The sequence below is a fragment of the Conger conger genome, chromosome 14 (genome assembly GCF_963514075.1).
Source record: "Conger conger chromosome 14, fConCon1.1, whole genome shotgun sequence".
NCBI classification, from domain to species: Eukaryota; Metazoa; Chordata; class Actinopteri; order Anguilliformes; family Congridae; genus Conger; species Conger conger.
Genome location: NC_083773.1, coordinates 7,632,270 through 7,655,976, shown reverse-complemented (window position 1 = coordinate 7,655,976; position 23,707 = coordinate 7,632,270). Strand labels below are relative to the sequence as shown.

Below are 23,707 nucleotides of genomic sequence, written 5' to 3'. Positions count from 1 at the left end.
GAAGAGCTAGACACACGGAGATATGCCAAAATGCATACACAAAAGCAAACATTAACTCAATTGATCAGCTGACAGAAAACATAAGTGACATACTTTTCAGAACCCTGGATACTATTGCACCTCTTAAGAAGAGGAAAGTCTGCCAAAGGAAATTAGCACCTTGGTACATTGACCATACTCGTGCTCTCAAGCAAGCTTCATGCCAACTCGAGCGCAAATGGTGTTCTATCAAATTGCAGGTATTCCTCCATACCTGGAAAGACAGCCTACTAACCTATAAACATACCCTCTTCCACAGCACTTTCCTCATATTTCTCTACCTTAATTGACAAAAATAGAACAATCCACCTGTTTCCCAGACTGATCCCAGTGTTTCAATATCATTTAGCAGCAATGACTTTATGAATTTCTTTGATGACAAAATCTTCTACCACCCCTCATATAGGGTCTGCCCTTCCATTCACTCAACACATGGAGAATCTTCAGAAGGACGGGTGGCCTATCTGCTCCAATAGATCTCATGAAGTTTAATACCATAGTTCATTTTTCAAAATCTTCTACTTGTCTATGTTTGTAGGTCTTACGGTGAGTTCTTAAAATTAATGTAGCACAGACATTGTTCTGTCAATATTGACACTGAGAATGTTGCACTGATAATGCATTGAAATCAGCTGATCCTGAGACGGGTGCGTGGGGGGTTGGACCAAAAATGCACGACTTAGACAAAAGGGGTGAAATAAAGTCCTGTCAGGGCTTTATTCAGGGAATGTCCAGTGAGAGTAGTCAAAAAACAAGCAATGTTCATACACGTAATATTCAGCCAAAACCAAAGTACAGTACCGAGGGAGAAGGCAGTCTCGTAATCGGTACATCATGCAAAAAGTCCAGTCCCCAAGAAAGCTGTCAGCAGGGCAGAAGTACAGGCGGACAGTAGGCAGGCTCAGGGTTGATGGTGGCGCAAGAGTCAAGACCGAAGTCTGCTCCACGGGGCAAAAGCACAAAGACAGCAGGCAAAGTCGTGGTACAGGCAGGCAATTGTCAACAAAACAGAAGTCAATAATCTTTGGTCAATAAACAGGCTTGGATCGTAACGGGTAGACAATGGCTTGACAAAACCGCTAACGAGTGCACTGATGAACAGGAGGCAACAATTTCGCAAAGACTTGCCATGAAACTGAGCTTTTATGCAGGTGTAGACAGGTGTAGCCAATTAGCTTGAGAGCAGCATGAGAATGGAAATCAGATGTGGAGGATTGACAAGTTAACAAGATAATTAGTAATCGTTAGTAATAAACCTATCCTGTCCTAGCGTTAGTAAATTAGTAAATGACATGCACAAGAAACGTAAGGTAACATGAACACATGGTTTAAATGTTTTACCCAATCCTGATCTAAAGTTAGTAGATTAGTAAGAAGACAAGGGAAATTGAAACAATTAGGGAAGTGTGAGTGACAGAAAGGGAGAGAGAGAAAAAGCATGAATTCAAGGTCTGCAGAAAGACACAAAAAAGTGTATGCTAATCAATGAACAGAACATGAAACAAACAAAAATCGTGACATAACAAGTTTGCGAAATGTGACATGAATAAACTACATAACGTGACATGACAAGACTAACAATTAAATCGTGACAACTAAACATGAAACGTAACATGACATGAAAATAAAATGTAACGAAATAAAACATAAAAACATAAAAACATGGCGAGACTATCCATCCATCCATCCATTATCTGAACCCGCTTATCCTGAACAGGGTCGCAGGGGGGCTGGAGCCTATCCCAGCATACATTGGGCGAAAGGCAGGAATACACCCTGGACAGGTCGCCAGTCCATCGCAGGGCACACACACCATTCACTCACACACTCATACCTACGGGCAATTTTAGACTCTCCAATCAGCCTAACATGCATGTCTTTGGACTGTGGGAGGAAACCGGAGTACCCGGAGGAAACCCACGCAGACACGGGGAGAACATGCAAACTCCGCACAGAGAGGCCCCGGCCGACAGGGATTCGAACCCAGGACCTCCTTGCTGTGAGGCGGCAGTGCTACCCACTGCACCATCCGTGCCGCCCATGGCGAGACTAGACTAACATAATACGTGACATGACAATGACGTAACAAAGACAATGACTAAACATGAAACATGACGTGACAAACATGAAACGTGACAGATCCAATGGTATAAAGTCTGTGTGAGAGCAAACAATGTATTCAAATAGGCTATTGTGTACCAAAAATGTAGGCTAAACAAACATCCCTTCTTTCTTACCACCAACTCACTTTTAATGCATTTTGAACCATTCCTGTAAAATCAGTAAGAGTCTTCTTGTGAGCAAAGATGTTTCTGTTATGGAGATGAATGGGATGAGATGAAAAAGACAGTGGCCTGAGGTGACCGAAGTTATCTGTCCAATCTTAACTAGCTAACCCTGTACTGTAAGTTGGACCACATTGAACAGGTACCGTTAATTTTAAACTGTCATACATAACATAACATAATTCGACCGTTAAACTGTCGAATTATGAGGCTATCCAGTGCTGTAAGATAAAATCACATTGACAAGAAGCAGAGTACCACTTGTGATGACTGATGAGATTGTTATAGTTTGATTAACGTTACAAGCTAGCTAGCTGTTTCAGAGACGTTTGACAATTGCCTCACTGTTGCTTGGCAGCAGAGCTACATGCTTGGCAGCAGAGCTACATACTACCACTCTCTCCCCCACACTTTCCTCAGCAAACACAGTTTTTCGAACTTTTAGGCAGGCTCTTCCTGAATCACTTTTTGTCAATTCGTAAACCATACATGCAGTATTATATTTACCGTTTGATAACAGTGAGTGTTAGCAAGTCTAGCTGACGTTAGATTGCATTAGCTAACGCTAGCTAATTAGCTAACGTAGCGGATACAAAATGATGCGGAATGACATTCTCGAGCGCTGCTGTCCCACAGGTAGTGAACGGACCGGTTCAACAGATAGCTTATGTGAACATGGTAAATATATAAATTGTATATTTACCTAGGGTGACCATATTTCGGTTTTCAAAAAAAAGGACACTAGTTGGGAGACTAAAATGTTACTCACTGCTGGCAGGCTCTCATTGTTCTTATCCCTCCGACTATCAGACGTGAGAGAAACACGGTCCCTTATCATTGAGGAATAAGTTCTAATTGGCTAAAAGTCTCGAAACGACCATTCCTACAGAAAATTCTCTCAGATTTGTTGACTGTTGCGTCGGAAGGGGGAATTAATACCGAAGTCAAAACACTTAAAAAAATTAAATCAAATCATGTTAATTCACGCACACCTATAATGCTAAATGTCAGCGTGAGAGGGAAGAAATAGCTGAGGCCCAGACCTCGGTGACCTCATAGCTGGCTACGGGGGTGATTCCATGTTAGGAAAGTCGTCGTGCAGATGGTAGCCAATAGCTACTAAGGAATACAAAAATGAATTCAGTTTTTTGTATTTATTATTATAATAGGCCAAATAATAAATAAATATGTTTTTTAAAAAGGAATAATGTTTGTTCATCAAATAGGCTTAGAGGTATCAGAGTGTTTGAATTTACTTAATGCCAGGAAGTAGAGCTGACTTTTTATTTTCCAAGGAAACTACATTGGCAACTAAAACAAAATTCAGTTTTAAACTGAAAACTGTAAAAATTTTGAGGTCCCTAACTGCCGGAATTCTAGGACACGTTATTGAGGATGATCTGAGACAATCATTTTTGGTTGTGCTCTGGACTGGCATGACAGCTGTTAGGATGGCCCTGGTGCGTTATACCTTTCCCAAAACCTGAAAAACGGACAAAACATCTAAAAAGGCATTGGTTGTCAGATCAAACATCTCACCTCCCCTGCCAAAAGCCAAGTTTGGCCGGCTCATGTGGAGCGGCATTAATTGGCTCGCCGCTCCAGAGGGAGGGTCTTGGCAGGGTTAGCTGATCAACAATAAGCGCCTCGGACGCCTTGGAACCACAGACACGATTAGAGAGATGAGACGTCTTGAAGAAGACGTGTCACTCTTCCTCGGCCCGCCAGGGGGCGGGGTGCGGACGGTGTATCTAACACTAACTCGAATTGAATTAGAGGAGGGTACAATTGGCTACTAAATTGGGAGAAAAAAAAACAAAAAAAACAACAAAAAAAACACCTCACCTCCTTAAGATAGCACTGTCACAAATTCAGGGGGCCATTGATGTCCTGCTCATAGAAATCACAGAGGCAACATGTGTCAGAGAGAATCTCTGTCCTGAAAAGTTATATATTTTTAATCACAAGATCATTATCATGTTCGTACAAGATAAAATACAATGGTCAAACTGACCATCACCTTGCCTGTGTGCTTTGTGATATTGAAAGCGCTTATGTTGCCTACTACACAGCAGCACCATTGGCCATTTTTTTACATAGTTATGTTAGCCTACTGTATGAGCGATACAGTATATTCAGTTAGCTAGCTACACCCTGGTCATATAAAGAAGTACAATGAGGAAGCCAAAACTGACAGCAAAAAAAAGTGTTTGGCTTCATCATTGAGATTCCTAGATAGCAAGGAGAGAGCAGGAGACATCAGGGAAGTCCCAAACAGCAAGGTAAAAGAGAACCGGTCCCAAGTTGCTTGCTATCTGGGCCTGAGGCTGAGTTTGGACAAATTAAAATAATCATAGATTAAATTGTAATTTTCTTATACTTGGTTGCATATCCTTTGCATGCCATGACTTCCTGATGTCCGTGACCTATCAACGTCATTAGAGTCCGGATATCTTATTTTCAGGTTGTCCTACAAGGGATACTAAAACTCTTTGCATTTGAATGGATCTCTAAGGGAATTGGGGGGTGGGCCTAGATTCAACTAAAAATTATGCTTATACAGCATGGAACACATTTGTTGGCTAAATTGTTTTTAGTCGTAAAGGGTCCAAGGTATCCTAGTATCCTAATTTTTCCATTGGTTGCAGTAGGACAACCAAAAAGCCACAAAACACAAAACACTCTAACATTCTGTCTGTAGTAATAGACGTAGCCTACGGAGATGGAAATGCCTCAATGAAGGAAGTAAATGCAGCTTATGGGAAAAACGGGAGTATATTTAACATCGCTTCTGGTTTCATTGGGTAGCCATTTTATCACCTATATAATGTTTTATATTTTTATTCATAAAAAGGTGAAATAGGGTCCAGTTCCATTTCTGCGTTGACAGGCATGGGTCAACCCAACCTGTTTCTGCCACACATGCCCCCCCCCTTAGCTGCAGGGTCAGCCAAAACCAGGCTCACTTGGTCTTGTTTCTTAATTTTCATACATAGCTGTTTAATAAAGGAGTACATGGGACTTTTATTGATATTACATTACATTACATTATTGGCATTTCACAGACGCTCTTATCCAGAGCGACGTACAGTTGATTAGACTGAGCAGGAGACAATCCTCCCCTGGAGCAATGCAGGGTTAAGGGCCTTGCTCAAGGGCCCAACGGCTGTGCGGATCTTATTGTGGCTATACCGGGATTAGAACCACCGACCTTGTGTGTGCCAGTCATTTGCCTTAACCACTACGCTACAGGCCACCCCTTGCAATATGCAATTTATATCTGCATAATTTATTAGGTATCGAGAATCATGGAATTTTTCTGGTATTGGTATCAACTACTAAAATGCTTACCACCCCCAGTACATTCAATGTGTCAATTGTATTCATGAATGCAGTTTTTGATGAGATGCTCTTTACAGAAACAGGAAAGAAGAAGCCAAGACCAAGCCTGAACCCTCCCCAAATCCTGACATAGCCACCACTGTCATGAACCAGTGGGTCGGGGAAAGGAGAGGGGATATTGTGAGTGTCCCTTTTTGGGGGCGTCTAAGAGGAGCCTGGGACATCCTGGGGTTGGTCTTCATTGTCTCCAGAGAAGGCGTTCTCATAGTTGGGAGGTGGCTGGGCGGAGCGTCTTCTCTGATTGGCCAATCTGCGCCAGCGGATATAGACATAGGCCGGGTGAATGAACGTGGCCAGGCACAGGATGCACAGGGCTATGTTTATCTGCAGAGGGAGTAAGAGAAGAGACTGGAACAGCTATGCATATATATTTTCGTTTTTTGGTGCTGTAAAAACACACCTCCAGAGTATTCAGTGAAACATGCTCTTTTTAAATTGTTTGTAGGACATTTAGGCAGCAATGTAACATACAATTACGTCTTCTCATAGACCGACGGAAACAAATCTTGTTGGCCTAAGTGGACAGGCCCTCTCCTGGTTCAGGTCCTATCTATCATTTGTTTATACTACAAATTTGTCCATATATCGCTCTAGAGTAAGATATGGAATACCACAAGGATCTGTGCTCAGACCTCTGCTCTTCCCCTTATATATGTTACCTTTTAGCAACCATAGCATTACGTTCCACTGTTATGCAAATAATACCGAGCTGTACATATCAGCCAAACCTGAGACCATTGTGAAACTATCAAACATGGAAGCCTGCCTCAAAGCCATAAAGGACTCTTAACTCTGGTAAAACAGAATATTGGTTGTTGGCCCAAAGTCCATCGGAAACAAAATGCCTGACATTTCATTACACCTTGGTGTCTCTATGGCTTCGAATACAGTCATCAAAAACCTTGGTGTCACTTTTGATCCTGAGCTCTCCTTCAAAACGCATAAAAAGCACTTCATTATAGAGGCAAGAGAAATATTGGCAAAATTTGGAAAATGCTTTTAGTATATGATGCTGAAAAGCATTTTTTCCATCCAGATTGGATTATTGTAATGCCCTCTTGTCAGGATGTTCAAATATCTCCTTAAAGCCCCTGTAGCTTGTTCAAAATGCAGCTGCTTGTATTCTAATTAGAGCAAAATGCTTTGAGCACATTACCCCAGTATTATCATCTATCCATTGGCAATCTATTAAATTTTGCATTGATTTCAAACTACTCCTCACATTTAAGGCCGTAATGTGGCTCCCCCATTTTAAGGACCTCCTCCACCCATACATTCCTCCACAAACTTTCACCTATCGAGCCCCTCTCTTATGGATTTACCCATTGAGCAGACACACTTCCTATATTTAAGTCTAGGCTCAAATTTTACCTATATAGCAAATCCTTTAGTTGAGGGACACGGTTTGGTGTTGGCATTAATGATTTAACTTATTAATTTTAGGTATTTACAGTGGTGTGAAAAAGTGTTTGCCCCCTTCCTGATTTCTTATTTTTTTGCATGTTTGTCACACTTAAATGTTTCAGATCATCAAACAAATGTAAATATTAGTCAAAGACAACAAAAGTAAACACCAAATGCAGTTTTTAAATGAAGGTTTTTATTATTAAGGAAGAAAAAAATCCAAACCTACATGGCCCTGTGTGAAAAAGTGATTGCCCCCCCTGTTAAAACATAACTTAACTGTGGTTTATCAAACCTGAGTTCAATTTCTCTAGCCACACCCAGGCCTGATTACTGCCACACCTGTTCTCAATCAATAAATCACTTAAATAGGACCTGCCTGACAAAGTGAAGTGGACCAAATGATCCTCAAAAGCTAGACATCATGCCTAGATCTAAAGAAATTCAGAAACAAATGAGAAAGAAAGTAATTAAGATCTATCAGTCTGGAAAAGGTTATAAAGCCATTTCTAAAGCTTTGGGACTAATTTTGGCCGGCCGACCAAAATTACCTCAAGAGCGCAGCGACGACTCATCCAAGAGGTCACAAAAGACCCCACAACAACATCCAAAGAACTGCAGGCCTCACTTGCCTCAGTTAAGGTCAGTGTTCATGACTCCACCATAAGAAAGAGACTGGGCAAAAATGGCCTGCATGGCAGAGTTCCAAGACGAAAACCACTGCTGAGCAAAAAGAACATTAAGGCTCATCTCAATTTTGCCAGAAAACATCTTGATGATCCCCAAGACTTTTGGGAAAATACTCTGTGGTCTGACGAGACAAAAGTTTAACTTTTTGGAAGGTGTGTGTCCCATTACATCTGGCGTAAAAGTAACACCGCATTTCAGAAAAAGAACATCATACCAACAGTAAAATATGGTGGTGGTAGTGTGATGGTCTGGGGCTGTTTTGCTGCTTCAGGACCTGGAAGACTTGCTGTGATAAATGGAACCATGAATTCTGCTGTCTACCAAAAAATCCTGAAAGAGAATGTCCGGCCATCTGTTCATGACCTCAAGCTGAAACGAACTTGGGTTCTGCAGCAGGACAATGATCCAAAACACACCAGCAAGTCCACCTCTGAATGGCTGAAGAAAAAAAAAAATGAAGACTTTGGAGTGGTCTAGTCAAAGTCCTGACCTGAATCCTATTGAGATGCTGTGGCATGACCTTAAAAAGGCGGTTCATGCTTGAAAACCCTCCAATGTGGCTGAATTACAACAATTCTGCAAAGATGAGTGGGCCAAAAGTCCTCCACAGCGCTGTAAGAGACTCATTGCAAGGGTGGCCCAACCAGTTATTAGGTTTAGGGGGCAATCACTTTTTCACACAGGGCCGTGTAGGTTTGGATTTTTTTTCTCCCTTAATAATAAAAACCTTCATTTAAAAACTGCATTTTGTGTTTACTTGTGTTGTCTTTGACTAATATTTAAATTTGTTTGATGATCTGAAACATTTAAGTGTGACAAACATGCAAAAAAATAAGAAATCAGGAAGGGGGCAAACACTTTTTCACACCACTGTTTATATTACATATAACACTACTGTTAAACTCACTGTTTGCCCATTGCCAAAGTTTTGTCCTGTTAGTGAGGGAGTTTTTCCATGCCACTGTCGCCCTAGGCTTGCTCTGAGGGGGTGTCAGGCCTGGGCTCTTTGTAAAGCTGTTTTGTGACAATCTTGCGTTGTAAAAAGCACTATATAAAGACAATGTAATTGATGGCAATTAGCTGAAACTTGGGAAGTATCACAGGTGGTAAGGAGTCTGAATTCTTAATTCTTAAATATTTCAGAATAACACCAAAAACACAGAATTGAGAGTACCTCTGACAAAGGATATGCAAGAAAATTCCACAAACTCGAAAATGTGTGTGCATGGGTCACAGTTCACATAAATGTTTTGACATCAAGCTCATTTTCATAAATCACACAATCTGCAGGGAAAGTGATGTCCCTATTCTCTAAAGTACTACTTTTAATTTTAAAATGGAACAAAAGGCTGACAAAGGTATCAACTAATTTTAATGGGAAATATCAGCAACTGAACGTTGCACATATCTTCACATATCTTCACTGGCCACTAAGCGAAAAGTGATTACTATTATGATTTTGCTGTGACTGGATGCTGGGTGTGTGGGTGTGGAGCACAGTTGTGCGGTGCTCACATATAAGGGGTCTCCATCCAACACCTCATTCACCAGGATGATGCAGGGGAATTGCAGGAGCAACACCACAGTCACTGTAGCATTAGCCACACCGATTAGCTTACCAAAGTGACAGACTGGAAAACTGTACAGACAAGAGGAGAGTATGATCAGAAAAAAATGGTTGAATAGAGGACAGGAGAATGATAGGATAGGGGGAAAAGTGGAAAGAATAGGGGTAAAACAGAGGGGGATGACAGAGAATGAGGGAAAGGAAGAGAGACATCCTGGCTGCACTGCTACTCAATAATCATGACAATTTCATCCATCCATCAATTATCTTAACCCGCTTATCCTGAACAGGGTCGCAGGGGGGCTGGAGCCCATCCCAGGATACATTGGGCGAAAAGCAGGAATACACCCTGGACAGCCAGTCCATCGCAGGGCACACACACCATTCACTCACACACTCATACCCATGGGCAATTTATAGACTCTCCAATCAGCCTAACCTGCATGTCTTTGGACAGTGGGAGGAAACCGGAGTGCCCGGAGGAAACCCACGCGAACACGGGGAGAACATGCAAACTCCACACACAGAGGCCCCGGCCGACCGGGAATCGAACCCAGGACCTCCTTGCTGTGAGGCATCATGACAATTAGCAACAACAATTATTCAGAGCTCTCAAGTACGAGTACGAGAGTAGGAGCATCTGCTAAATGACTAAATATGAATGTATGTTATGCTCACACAGAGAACGGCCCCAGGCTGGGAACATTCTGGATAAGCAGTTCTGAAAAACTGTATGTGACTCTGGACATGTGATGCTTCATATATTCCTCTGGATAAGAGGGCTGCTAAATGAGTGGATTTGGTCACTCACGCAATGCTGATGAAGGCTGCATTCCCTCCAATCGAGAAGGCGCGGTTGAGCACTTGCAGGACGAAAGTCAGGTACTGCAGCGGGAGCACAGGTATGGTGGCGCAGATGGAGAATAAGAGGCACTGCAGGGCAGTGAGGAAGAGGGAGAGCACCACAGAGCGCAAGTTACTCTCCTCCTCCGTCTCTCCTGTGGCAGAGGCAAGAGCTAGGTTAGCAGAGTTAGAGGCAGCTACAGGCAGCCCCCAAACACTTAACTGCTGCGATATTCTGATTTCAGAATCTAGTGTTGATTCTAGGCTTTTGAGTGCCTTTATAGTCTGTTATTAGTGTTTGTCAACATGAAGCCAAGATTTGTGCCATGAACAGTCAAGGAAGCCATTATTGTTCCCTCTCCCAGTAGTTTTCTCCAATTGCTGTGTAAAGTGTAGTAGCCTTCCGGATGAAATGTCTGATTTGAACATGTGAAGCTTCTTTCCAAAAGCAACCAGTTTTTTTGTTCCTCCCTTGCAGCTGAATGTTTAATGCATTCAGGTAACACAATATGTCCAGCAAGCAATATGCATTCCCTGCTGCAGCACACCTGTGGGAAGGTAACACAGGTACCTACCTTCGGCCCGTTGCTTGGCCTTGTATCTGTCAATGATCAGGCCATTCAAGGGGGCGCACAGTATGCCACATAACTGTGTGTAGGCGAAGACGTTGGTGTAGTGGCTCACTGAGACAGAGGGAGAGCAGAGCAGAGGATTAGCATACAGCAGCACACCATAGCATGGCCTCACACACTACTTCAGCTCCTCAGCCTGTCTCTCTTCTGCTCATTGTCTCACAGAAAAGCACCATTAAGCTGGATTCAATATTTCTCCTTCACTTTATCTAAATGCAATTTAAAAATTTCCCTTTTCTCTCCAAATTGGAATTAGCAATTGTATACAATAAGATCCTTGAGCAAGGCCCTTAACCCTGGGGATGGATTGCTCCAGGGGAGGATTGTCTTCTGCTTAGTCTAATCAACTGTACGTCTGCCAAATGCCATTAATGTAATGTAATCTAATGCCAGATCACAGGGCCCATTCCTGCACTAGAACAGTGCCTTGGCTAGATGAGTTATCTCGTAGACGTCTGAGCAGCAGACTGAAGACAGGGGATTACCTTGGGCTGTGTCTCCGTGAGCCAGGAGGGTCAGCATGGGGTTCAGGGTGCTAATGAACAGGATATGCCGCAGAGCCGTGACAGACACCCACACCAGGAGCCACAGAAAAAGCCAGCTGAGCACACACTGCTTAAAACTGTCTACAGGGAGAGGGTGAACAGAGAGATCGAGAAGGAGAGAGGGGTAGACAGATATATAGTGGCACACAGCGAGTCAGAGAGGACACGCTCCTATCAATCTATACTCAAACAATGACCTGTAATAACAAAGTTTTGTTTTTGCAAATGTATTAAAAATCAAACACTGAAAACTCTCATTTACATAATTATTCAGAACCTTTACTGTGGCACTCCAAATTGTTGTCAGGTGCATCCTATTTGCTTTAATTATCCTGTGTCTAGAACTTGATTGTCCACATATGGCCAATTTAATTGCCGATTAATACATTTCCCTGCACAGAGGGAAATGTCCATCCATCCATCCATCTTCATCTGCTTATCCGGAGTCAGGTTGCGGTGGCAGTAGGCTAAGCTGGGTATTCCAGGCGTCCCTCTCCCCAGCAACACATTCCCGCTCCTCCTGAGGGATCCTGAGGTGTTCCCAGGCCAGGAGAGATATATAATCTCTCCAGCAGGTTCTGGGTCTACTGCGGGGTCTCCGCTCAGTTGGATGAGCCCGGAAAACCTCCGGAGGGAGGCACCCAGGAGGCATTCTGATCAGATGCCCGAACCACCTCAATTGGCTCCTTTCGACACGAAGGAGCAGCGGCTCTACTCTGAGCTCCCTCCGGATGTCTGAGAACCATGGCCTCGGATTTGGAGGTGCTGACTCTCATCCCAGCCACTTCACACTCAGCTGCAAACCGCTCCAGTGCGTGCTGAAGGTCACGGTTCGATGAAGCCAGCAGAACCACGTCGTCTGCAAACAGCAGAGACGCAATTCTGAGGTCACCAAACCGGACACTCTCCTCACCTCGGCTGCACCTTGAGATCCTGTCCGTTAATATCACAAACAGGACCGGTGATAAGGGGCAACCTTGGCGGTGTCCCACACTCACTGGAAACGTGCTTGACTTTGTGCCGAGGATGCGGACACAGCTCTCACTTTGGTTATACAGGGACCGGATGGCTTCCCCGGGGGACACGGTCGAAAGCCTTCTCCAAGTCCACAAAGCATATGTGGACTGGATGGGCAAACTCCCATGACCCCGGCAGCAACCCCGCTGTTAAAGAGCTGGTCCACTGTTCCATGACCAGGACGGAAGCCACATTGCTCCTCCTGAATCCGAGGTTCGACCATCAGTCGGAGCCTCCTTTCCAGCACCCTAGAGTAAACTTTCCCGGGGAGGCTGAGGAGTGTGATACCCTGATAATTGGAGCACACCCTCCGGTCCCCCTTCTAGAAAATGGGGACCACCACCCCGGTCTGCCACTCTGCAGGTACTGTCTCTGACCTCCACGCAACACTGAAGAGGCATATCAGCCAAGACAGCCCAACAATGTCCAGAGCCTTCAGCATCTCATCCACACCTGGCGACTTGCCACTGAGGAGCTTTTTGACTACCTCAGCAACTTCCACCAAGGATATAGGTGCAGATTGCCCCGGGTCTTGGGGCTCTGCCTCTTCCACAGAGGACGTGTTGTTTGGGTTCAGGAGCTCCTCGAAGTGCTCTTTCCACCGCCCGACAACATCCCCAGTCCGGGTCAGTCTGAGTCCGAGTCGTCGGATGGTTTGCCAGAACTTCCTTGAGGCCAACTGAAAGTCCTTCTCCATAGCCTCCCTGAACTCCTATAGCCAGGTTTTTGCTTCTTTGCTTCAGTGACTGCCGAAGCCGCAGCCCTTCTGGCCACCCGGTACCTGTCTGCTGCTTCGGGGGACCCCCGGGCCAGCTAAGCACGAAAGGCCTCCTTCTTCAGTTTGACGGCCTCCCTCACCGCTGGTGTCCACCAGCGGGTTCTTGGGTTGCCGCCCCGACAGGCACCAATGACCTTCTGGCCACAGCTCCTGCTTGCCGCCTCTGCAATGGAGGCTTTGAACATGGCCCATTCGGACTCCATGGCCCATTCGGACTCCATGTCCCCAGCCTCCCCCAGGATGCACGAGAAGTTCCTCCGGAGGTGGGAGTTGAAGACCTCCTGGACAGGGGGCTTCCGCCAGACATTCCCAGTTCACCCTCACTACACGTTTGGGTTTACCGGGTCTGTCCGGCAGCCTCCCAGGCCACTTGATCCAACTGATCACCACCCGGTGGTGAGTTGGATCAAGTGGCCTGTTCTGTTCCTCTCTTCACCCGAGTGTCCAAGACATACGGCCGCAGGTCTGATGATACGACCACAAAGTCAATCATCGATCTTTGGCCTAAGGTGCTCTGGTACCAAGTACACTTATGAGCTACCCTATGCTCAAACATGGTGTTCGTTATGGACAATCCAAGTCCAATAACAAGACACCGCTCGGGTTAAGATTAGGCAGGCCATTCCTCCCAATCACCCCCTTCCAGGTTTCTCTGTCGTTGCCCACGTGAGCGTTGAAGTCGCCCAGCAGAACTATGGAGTCTCCGGGCGGCACCCTTTCCAGGATGCTGCCCAGTGACTCCAAGAAGGCCGGATACTCTGAACTGCCATTTGGTGCATAAGCACAAATGACAGTCAGAGCTTTCCCCCCAGCGACACGTAGTCGCAGAGAGGCGACCCTCTCGTTCCCTGGGTGAAACTCCAACACAGTGGCACTCAGCCGGTGGCTTGTGAGTATCCCCACACCTGCCCGGCACCTCTCACCCTGAGCAACTCCAGAAAAGAACAGAGTCCAGCCCCTCTCCAGGAGTTTGGTTCCGGAACCAGTGCTGTACGTGGAGGTGAGCCCAACTATATCTAGTTGGTACCGCTCCGCCTCCCACACTAGCTCCGGTTCCTTCCCCACCAGAGAGGTGACATTCCACGTCCCCAGAACCAGTCTGCGACGCTGAGTATCAGCACGCCCGGATCCCCGCCTTCGCCCACTGCTCGTTGGGCAAAGCACCGATGCCGACCCCTGCAAGTGGTGAGCCCACAGGGCGGCAACCCCGCGTTACCAGTTCAGGCTGTGCCCGGCCGGGCCCCATGGGATAAGGCCCGGCCACCAGACGCTCGCCGACGAGCTTCCCTCCCGGGTCTGGCTCCAGAAGGGGGCCCTGGTTTCCCTTTTCCGGGTGAGGTAGCTGGGTATCTGTGAGGCCATGTCATGGAGTTTTTCTTAGTCTGGCCCCTCGCCTGGGACCAATTTGCCTTGGGAGACCCTACTGGGGGCTAATGCTAATGCCCCCGACAACATAGCTCCCAGGATCACCAGGACACACAAACCCCTCCACCACGTTAAGGTGGCGATTCTTTGGAGAGGGAAATGTAACACACCCAATGTGGATGTGAACACCCTTATATTAAAGATGACAGTCTCCATTTTAACGTCATTATCCATTGCTTGATTTCAAATCCAATGTGAATCCAAATTGTACCATTGTCCAAATACTTACAGACTTCACTGTATGTCTACTGCATAGCAGAGCCATACCTGTCTGTGGGGTCTGCTGGGGGTTTCCTTGTTCAGATGTTGCGTTCTCTATCCCTTCCTCTCCCTGCACAGGCTCTGTGTTGTCTGTCTGTGCTTTTTCTGTGAAGCAATGGGTGTTACATTTGGTCTGTCCACAGCTCATCCTGTAACAGAAACCAGGATTTAATACCTTTGTGAAAGCCGGCTACACCACTGTCAGTCAGGCAGCCAGCTGTTAGGCCACTGGTCTAGTCTACCCTTGTGGATGTAAGCCTCCCTTTCCCCTGTGAAGCTGGTTCATACCCATAAGTGTAGCCCTCAGGGAGGGGGTAGGGGATGTGCCTCTTTGGCATGAGGATGAAGGTTCTCATGAGGTGGATTATGCTGCATGCCGACAAGAAGAAAAAAGCATGGTGCAGAGAGATCCCTCTTTCAGATGCCACCTGTAACCAAAGATGGAGAGGATCATCATTATCCCTATAATGGTTCTGCTACAGTACCTCAGAGTGCCTGCACTTCCAAGTCAGTTGGTTTGCACTTTCCACAGTCCTCAACAAATCTGCAAATCTCAACAAAACTCTCAGAAAATGTGGTAAATATTTTCCACTCCTGAAAAGCTACTAATTTTCTTAATTATGAAAACATTCCTGGTGATAGGTTCCCAGTTTTATTATCGGCAGCTTCATCAGTACCGCAAAAATTGTGGATATATGTTCCATGTCCCATGGGACGCAGTGGCTGCAGCTATTTGCTCCTACCGTGTGCTACAGCACCTGATTTCACTAATTATTTCACCTGCCTGGTTCAGATAATAAGCTCATTCATGAAATCAGGTGTTGTAACGAGCAGTTGAAGCAAATGCCTGAAGACACTGTGACCCGCTGGACGTGGAGTTGAGTAGCGCTGCACTAGGAATTATTCAGTGAGCAATGGAAACCCTCTGACCACAGCAAGGTGGCAATTCACTGCCCATTATAGATGGTCTAGTGATAGGATTATTATTATTATTCCCCTTAATATTATTTAATATTATGATTCTTTTATGGCATGAACTTCACATAATCTCTTTTCTGCAAATGTTTCTGCTGTTATTCTAGCAGCTGCCTTCACCTGTTTTTCTCCAGTAGAGCAGCACATACCTCTCAGAACACATTTTTGGTTTGTTATTTAACTGCCGTTACCTTGATTATGAGGAAGATTATGGCAGAGGAGCTGTAGGCTCCAATATACAAGGTGATGACAGTGGAACGATGGGTGTCAAAGAGGTTCCCCACCTGGATGATAGAGAGGGTCAAAAAAACACTTTTTTAAGTAGCAATCTCAAACTATACCTGGGAGGCTACAATGTGTCTGTTGGTTTTCAGCCCACAAGTATTTCATCCACAAACCTTGTTTTAAGGACTTTCTGAAATAGTCCCCCTTGTTGATACACTTCTTGGAGGAAACTACTCGTATACAGAACAGGGTCAACTATGGCTCTCTATTATAACTAATGTCATTTTTCTTTCCCGCCATCCATCTGTGATTAATCAGAACATCACATTTTTGTGACCTGTGATCAATTCACAGATAAAATGTACGTTTTAGCTGATTTCCAATTAATCCCTGCATTACTTGATCTCAAATGTGCCTTGCAATTGGTTGAGCTTATCTGGATTCTATTATTTTCTATTCTTCGCAAAAGTTAGTAATCATAGAGCATTCTATGGTGATGATGCCAGGTCCCATCCCTATTTCATAACTCATTTAAGTTGTAGCCAACTTTCATCCCATGCATATGATTGAGCAGTGATAATGGGGACACACCTGCATGTTTGTGAGCAATAACATGTCACTTCCAACTGCGATGAAGGCCAGACCTGGAAACAGTATATTGGATATCTCTGCAGGAGAAAGAGGGGGAGATAAAGAGATAGGGAAACTGTGAAAGGGTTACTCATATACTGACACAGAAGCCTGCATGGAAAACTGCCACTGTGTCAGGGTGAGTGTCAGTTAAAGGCCCAGAACACTTTACCTGGATGTGAAAAAGCAATCAGCAAGGTGCCAGTGGTGTACAGTATTCTGGGAAAGGAAAAAAGAAAACACAAATCACACAAATGAGTTTAATCATTGGAGGAAAATTCCGAAAAGGTCTGACCCCAGGTCTGGGGTAAAGGAGTTCAGAAAGTTAGGTGATGGGCTTGGTGTGGGGGGATACATTTTATCTGCAGTGGGCTCCAGAATTATTGGCATACTTGATAAAAATTGAGAAAAAGGCTGCATATAAACAAGATAATGGGAGATGGGAGAAGCTGCCGGAAGGATCACCAACTCAGCAGCAGTCCATTAATCAAGCTTTTATAGTAGTGGCTAGACGGAGGCAACTTGACAGCCCGCTTGGAATCAAAAGACATTTAAAGGAATTTTGTGGCATGAGGAAAGATATTCTCTGGTATGATGAGACAAAAATGTAACACAATGGGCAGAACTCCAAGCACTATATCTGGGCACTGCTCATCACCAGGCTAATACCATTCCTACGGTGAAGCATGGTGGTAGCAGCATCATGCTATGGGCGTGCTTCTCAGCGGCAGGGACAGGGAAACTGGTCAGAATTGAGTGAAGGATGAATGCAGCCAAATACAGAGAGGTCCTTGAAGAAAATAACGCCACCTCCGACTCAGACCTCTGCTAGTGATAACACTTCAGATTCTTATTTGCAAAGCAGGGCAATAAAACACCAGGCACCCTCATGCCATGTTAACGGCTTAACAAGTCACAGACTGAAACAAGAAAAGGCATAAAAGGCATATTCCAACAATCCTTGATACCATTTCACTACGTCAAAAAATCATGTTCCAATATACAAACAAAAAAATACAAAAAATACAATTCAGAAGTTGCATGGATAAACGCACAGTTTTATTGATAGAAATAAAAGTTTGTTTTGCTAATTATTAAATGCAGACACATTTATGGAACCAAATATCCCACCTGGTTATGAAGCTACGACTCTTTTCTGACAAAGTTCATTTCATAATCGGTTCAGCCAATTTCGAGAAATCTATGTTTTTGCCGGAACTATACCAAAGCAAATGCCGTCTTGAACGACTTGTTGTTGTTGCATAAATACATTGCTAGGTCATTTCCCTACAGAACTCATTTAAACCATAATGATCTTCTTGTAGAGGGTTTCCTACATTATTTGTAAATTAATTATTTCATGATTTATTTTCATTTTCTTTATATAAATGATGGGCTGTAAATTTACAAAACATTAAAAACAAACATTGTAATTCTTAGTTTACAGAGCACCTCTGAAAGTCTAACACAGGTCATACTTTACATTTCCTGGTTCACCCATGGCCTGGCCACATGAGTACAAAATTTGAGAAACATATGTAAAACTACCGAGGTTCTACAAGGTCATTTGTAAACAGTGTATCTTGGCATCCCTTAGCCTCTTAGCGTCTCCAAATCTATCCAAAATGGATAAGATATGCATTATATTAAATCAAGAGATAATAACTTATTTTTACAGATACAGTATTCTGGCTCATAGAAAACCGTTTCTACCCATTACATCAGGTAAATTGTAAATAAATAAATATTTTTCCAAAGAAATGGGTTGGATATACACCAACCTGCCTAATATTGTGTAGGTCCCCCTTGTACCCCCAAAACAGCTCTAACCCGTCGAGGCATGGACTCCACAAGACCTCAGAAGTTGTCCTATGGTATTTGGCACCAAGACGTTAGCAATAGAAGACCAATAAGTTAAAAAAAAAAGTCTGATAAATACCTAATAAAGTCTGCACTGAGTGCATATTGAGGTCAGAAAACCTATCCAAACCCATCTGAATATGACTACAATGCTTTTTTTGTCCATATGAAGCATATTAGTGTGTCCTTTTTGGTAGTAAGATAAGACATCACATTTAGAAGGTGATCAATTTCTTATCTCTTATTATCATTTGAGTTCATTCTGCCTAAAAGGTATTTTTGCAGACTGCTGGGACAGCTCCTCGGAGTGCACGACACCGAACTCTGCTCCTTGAAAGAGAGTGGGGCCAACTTACTCCACCAGGTTTACATGTTGGCAAATTCTCTGGCCAGCACCCTCATCTCCACGCCTCAACATGTTCCTGCTTCTGAACCAGTCTGGTCCCAGCCAGAGCCCTGTCTGCCACCGCTGGAGCACTATGACAGCAAACTCAAAGACTGTGCCTCCTTCCTGTCCCAGTGCTCGCTCATGTTCGAGCTCCAACCTTCCACCTTCCCCACCGAACAATCCAAGGTGTCATCACTCTCCTGTCCGTGTCTTCGTGAGGAACTGCTCATGCTCCAATTTCATGGTTACCCCTCTGCATACATCTGATCACCACTTCATCTCATTCTCCCTCCCTCTTCCTCTCCCCCACCCACACTTCCTCAGCCCGCCGTAACCTCCACTCCCTCTCACCCTCTTCATTTGCCACCACTGTCACCGCCTCACTCCCCCCTCTTGAATCCTTCTCCAAACTCCCCACTGACTCGGCATCTGCCACCCTCCTTTCATCTCTCTCCTCCGCCTTTGACTCTCTCTGTCCCCTTGTCTCAAAGCCACCTCACACATCCCCTCCCATTCCTTGGATATCTGACACCCTCCATACCTCCAGGGCCAGCCTCCGCACAGCGGAGAGGAAGTGGGGAAAATCCAGAGACCCATCAGACCTCACAACCTACCACTCTCTCCTGGCGTTACTGCCACCAAGGTAAAATACTATCAAACACAAATTCAGAACTCCACTTCTAACCCCCGGAAACTGTTCTATTTTTTCCTCTCTCCTCAGCACGCCGCCTCCTCCACCTCAGTCATCCTTCGCTGCTGATGACTTCGCTGAGTTTTTTTAGATGAGAAGGTCACAGACATCCGCAGATCCTTTGCAACCACCACCCCCTTCTCTGTGCCCTTCCTCCCTTCTAGGCCCATCCCTTCCTTTTCTACTTTCTCTCCCCTTACAGACTCTAATGTTTCTGAACTCCTGCTCTCCCACTGCCCTACAACCTGTGCCCTTGACCCTATCCCCTCTTCTCCCCTCCAGACTATCACACCTGACATTCTCCCATTTGTCCCCTCCCTTGTCAACTCATCTTTATCTTCTGGCTGTTTTCCATCATCCTCCATGAGGGCCCACATCACTCCGCTGCTAAAAAATCATTATCCAGAACTACCGCCCTGTATCTCTTCTTCCTTTTCCATCTAAAACAATAGAACGATCCGCTTCTATTCAACTTTCTTCTTTATTTTCTCCATCAGTGAATCACTCCATGCTGCACGAGCAGGCTCCCTCTCTACTGTCCTCATTCTTCTAGACCTCTCGGCTGCCTTCGACACTGTGGATCACTCCATTCTTCTGTCCTCCCTGTCAGCAATGGGGATCTGTGGCACAGCTCTGGACTGGATTGAATCCTACCTCTCTGGTCACTCCTTCCAGGTTGCCTGGGCTGGTACGGTATCGACACCTCGGACCCTTGCTACCCTTGCTTGCCACTTCTTTTCTCTCTTTACATTCGTTCTCTTGGCCCTGTTATCACTGCATATAGTCTATCCTACCACTGCTATGTGGACAATACCAAACTCTTCATCTCATTCCCACCATCTGATACACAGGTTTCAGCCTATATCTCTGCTTGCCGGGGTGACATCCAGAGCTGGATGGACAACCACCATCTAAAGCTCAACCCAGGTTCATCCCTGCTATTACCTCACCCCATCTGGATCTCTCCATTTCCCTACCACACTGACACCATCACCCTGTGCCAGGAACCTCAGCGTGGTGATGGACAGCAGACTTTCCCTCTCCAAGAACATTTTGGCGGTGACTATACAACATACAGAGAATCCGCCCCTTTCTCACCCCCTACTCGACCCAGCTCCTGGTCCAAGCGATGGTTTTGTCCCACTTGGACTAATGCAACTCCCTCTTGGCTGGCCTCCCAGGGTCCACCATCAGACCCCTCCAACGTATCCAGAATGCAGCAGCTTGTCTGGTCTTCAACCTTCCAAAACACTCACATGTCACCCCCCTGCTTACTTCCCTCCACTGTCTGCCTGTCATGGCTCGCATCAAATTCAAAACATTGGTGCTAGCCTTCCAAGCAGCTGCCCCAGCTTACCTCCAAAAAATCATCAGACCCTACACCCCTGCCAGACTTCTTCATTCGGCCTCCACAGGCTGCTTGGCGCCTCCCTCTCTCTGAACTTCCACTTCCCACTCACGACTACTGTCTGTTCTGGCTCCACGGTGGTGGAATGAACTCCCTGTTGAAGTCAGAACAGTAGAATCTCTTTCCATCTTCAAGCACAAACTGAAGACGCACCTCTTCAAGCTACACCTCATCCTGTCTCTCCCTTCCTCCCTGTAAACCTTAATTGTTGTCTTTCTGTGATATTTACTTGTGTATCAGGATGTTTAGTTTGGCTAGGTAAGCAGTGTTTGGCTAGGTAAGCGGTTTGTTCTTACATTTGCGTGTATTATGGAAAAAAAAAAGAAAAAAAAAAGAAAAGATGATCAAATAAGGCCGGGTCCTTATCTTTGTTGCGCAGGTGGTAGTTGAAATTGTACTTCCCTCTAGCGCACTTATCCCTGGTTATAGGTATGCACTTTGCAGTTTGTTGTACGTCGCTCTGGATAAGAGCGTCTGCCAAATGCCATTAATGTAATGTATATTTCAACAAGACAATGACCCTAAACACACAAGTAAGCGAGCAACATCTTGGTTCCAGACAAAAAGGATTGAGGTAATGGAGTGGCCAGCTCAATCCGTCAACCTCAACCCCATTGAAAACTTGTGGGGTGACATTAAAAATGCAGTTTCTTCATCCTGGGCTGAAATACCTGTTTCTAGGTGCCAGAAGTTGGTTGACTCGATGCAACAAAGATGCGCAGCAGTTATCAAAAACAATGGTTATGCAACTAAATATTAGTTCAGTAAGTGAAGTTAAATCTTGAAAAACTTCTTCAGTTTATACAGTTTGAAGAGTTTGAAGAGAAATTTCTACATTTTTTTGAACAGATTAATATTCCTTTTCTTTGCTTCCTGTAAATGAATAACACAGACTTGTTCAAATTTGCTAATGCTTTGATTTGGAATTGAATGTGTAATGTTTCCACTACATTTGAAATGAAAGCTATTAAAAATGTTTTGCACTTTATTCACTTTTTTTATCGCACTGCTATTTATTTGAACACAACTGTATCTAGCTACTTTTTCTTTCAGCAGGGAACAACAAGCCTCAGTGGGCTTAATGCCCTGACATTGTTACTGTGTCTTCTTATGTTCATATTCTTAGGCTGCAGGCCAATTAGAAGACAATACATTGCATTCATTTTGCAGTAACTTGCAGTGTAAGAAAGCATAAGTGCATCCAGCTAGTTCTGTGGGCAGCAGGGACAGACCTGCCTGCATTTCCATTTGCTTGAACATATTGTAATTTGTCAAGTTCTAGGACCTATTTTCATCTGCTTGCACACAGACCTCTCATCACCTTTGTTCACAATGACAACCATTTAATTCACGCACAGAAGATTTTGATTTGTTCATGTGCAGTATGTCCATCTCTTTTGTCCAGAATGCCACCTCAGGTCCAGCTCCTTTAGCTCAATCGCATATTAAATCTTGAGCTACCTGTCTTACATGTACTGTTCTTTACACATCAACAACGTCTGAAACTCACATTGCCAGCAGTCTGGATGCCATGGTACCGAAGCGGTCAAAGAAGAATCCATTGAGAAGACTGAGGAAGTTCTGTAAGAAGGCGGCAATAGTGAAAACCAGGGAGAAGAGCTCATCCTGTTTGCTACAGTCTGGGGAAAGTAGAGGGAAGAGAGGTATTCACACCACAAGCGTTTTTAAAAACTTCCATTTCAATTTCTGTTCACTGCATGTCATCATCTGCATTGTCTTTTATCATGTACTCTCACCGAGCACTTTATTAGGTTATAGCCTGTCCACTTAGAGTTATGATGCGTTGTGTGTTCAGAGATGCTCTTCTCCAAACCACTGTTGTAATGTGTGGTTATTTGTGTTACTGCCACCTTCTTGTCAGCCTTGACCAGTCTGGCCATTCGCTGTCCAACTGCAGCGAACTGCAACCGCAATTCTGCTGCATCTTAGCCTGTTGCGCCACCGTGGCCCCGCTTTCACATATTTTTTAAATGGCAATTGTATTATTTGTGCAAGAAATGTTTCCTTAAATGTTTCCTTAAAAATACGAACATCACAATTGATAGTCATTAGCCTGTCTTCTAGTGGCAAAAAAATAAATGAAACAGTGAATGAAGTTTTTGTACTTTTCATCAAATATTTAAGTAAACAGTCACACTCACCCATGTACTGTGTGCCATTGGGTCCTGTGGCATTCACACACTGGTCTCTGAAATACCCACTGGCTTTCAGGATAAACACCAGGGAGGGCCACCCATAAACAACCCCAGTAAAACACAGGCACTCCACCAGTCCTGTGGCCAGGGTGAGCCAGCAGCGCAGACTCACTCCACGTAGCGTCATGTGAATACAGTTCTCAGTAATGGGTATTGCCTTGTAATGACAATGAAAAGAATTCACCATACAAAATTAGAATTTGTGTTGATAAAGTGTACATTTTTTAACTCTAGACAAATTCACTATCACAACTTAAAATACAAGATTAAACACTCACCAAGCACTTTATTAGGTATTTATTAAACTTATTTTTCAGAATTCTACTGCTGTCGCCTATCCACTTAGAGTTATGATGCGTTGTGTGTTCAGAGATGCTCTCCTGCATACCACTTTTGTAATGGTGTGGTTATTTGCATTACTGTCAC

The 23,707-nt window shown here is 44.6% G+C and overlaps 1 protein-coding gene across 1 annotated transcript; it reads right to left on the bottom strand.

Annotated features, from left to right (window-relative positions):
- Positions 1-5,731: 5,731 nt before the first annotated feature.
- Positions 5,732-23,408, bottom strand: LOC133110113 (equilibrative nucleobase transporter 1-like). Its single transcript, XM_061219994.1, has 12 exons — positions 23,228-23,408; positions 22,576-22,705; positions 16,891-16,937; positions 16,680-16,756; positions 16,055-16,147; positions 15,177-15,316; positions 14,895-15,037; positions 11,348-11,488; positions 10,806-10,913; positions 10,199-10,385; positions 9,336-9,459; positions 5,732-6,050 (listed from the first exon to the last, which is right to left on the bottom strand). Exons 1-12 carry the CDS (start codon positions 23,406-23,408, stop codon positions 5,871-5,873), a joined length of 1,551 nt encoding a protein of 516 aa, XP_061075978.1. The 3' UTR covers positions 5,732-5,870.
- Between the last annotated feature and the right edge of the window lie 299 nt (positions 23,409-23,707).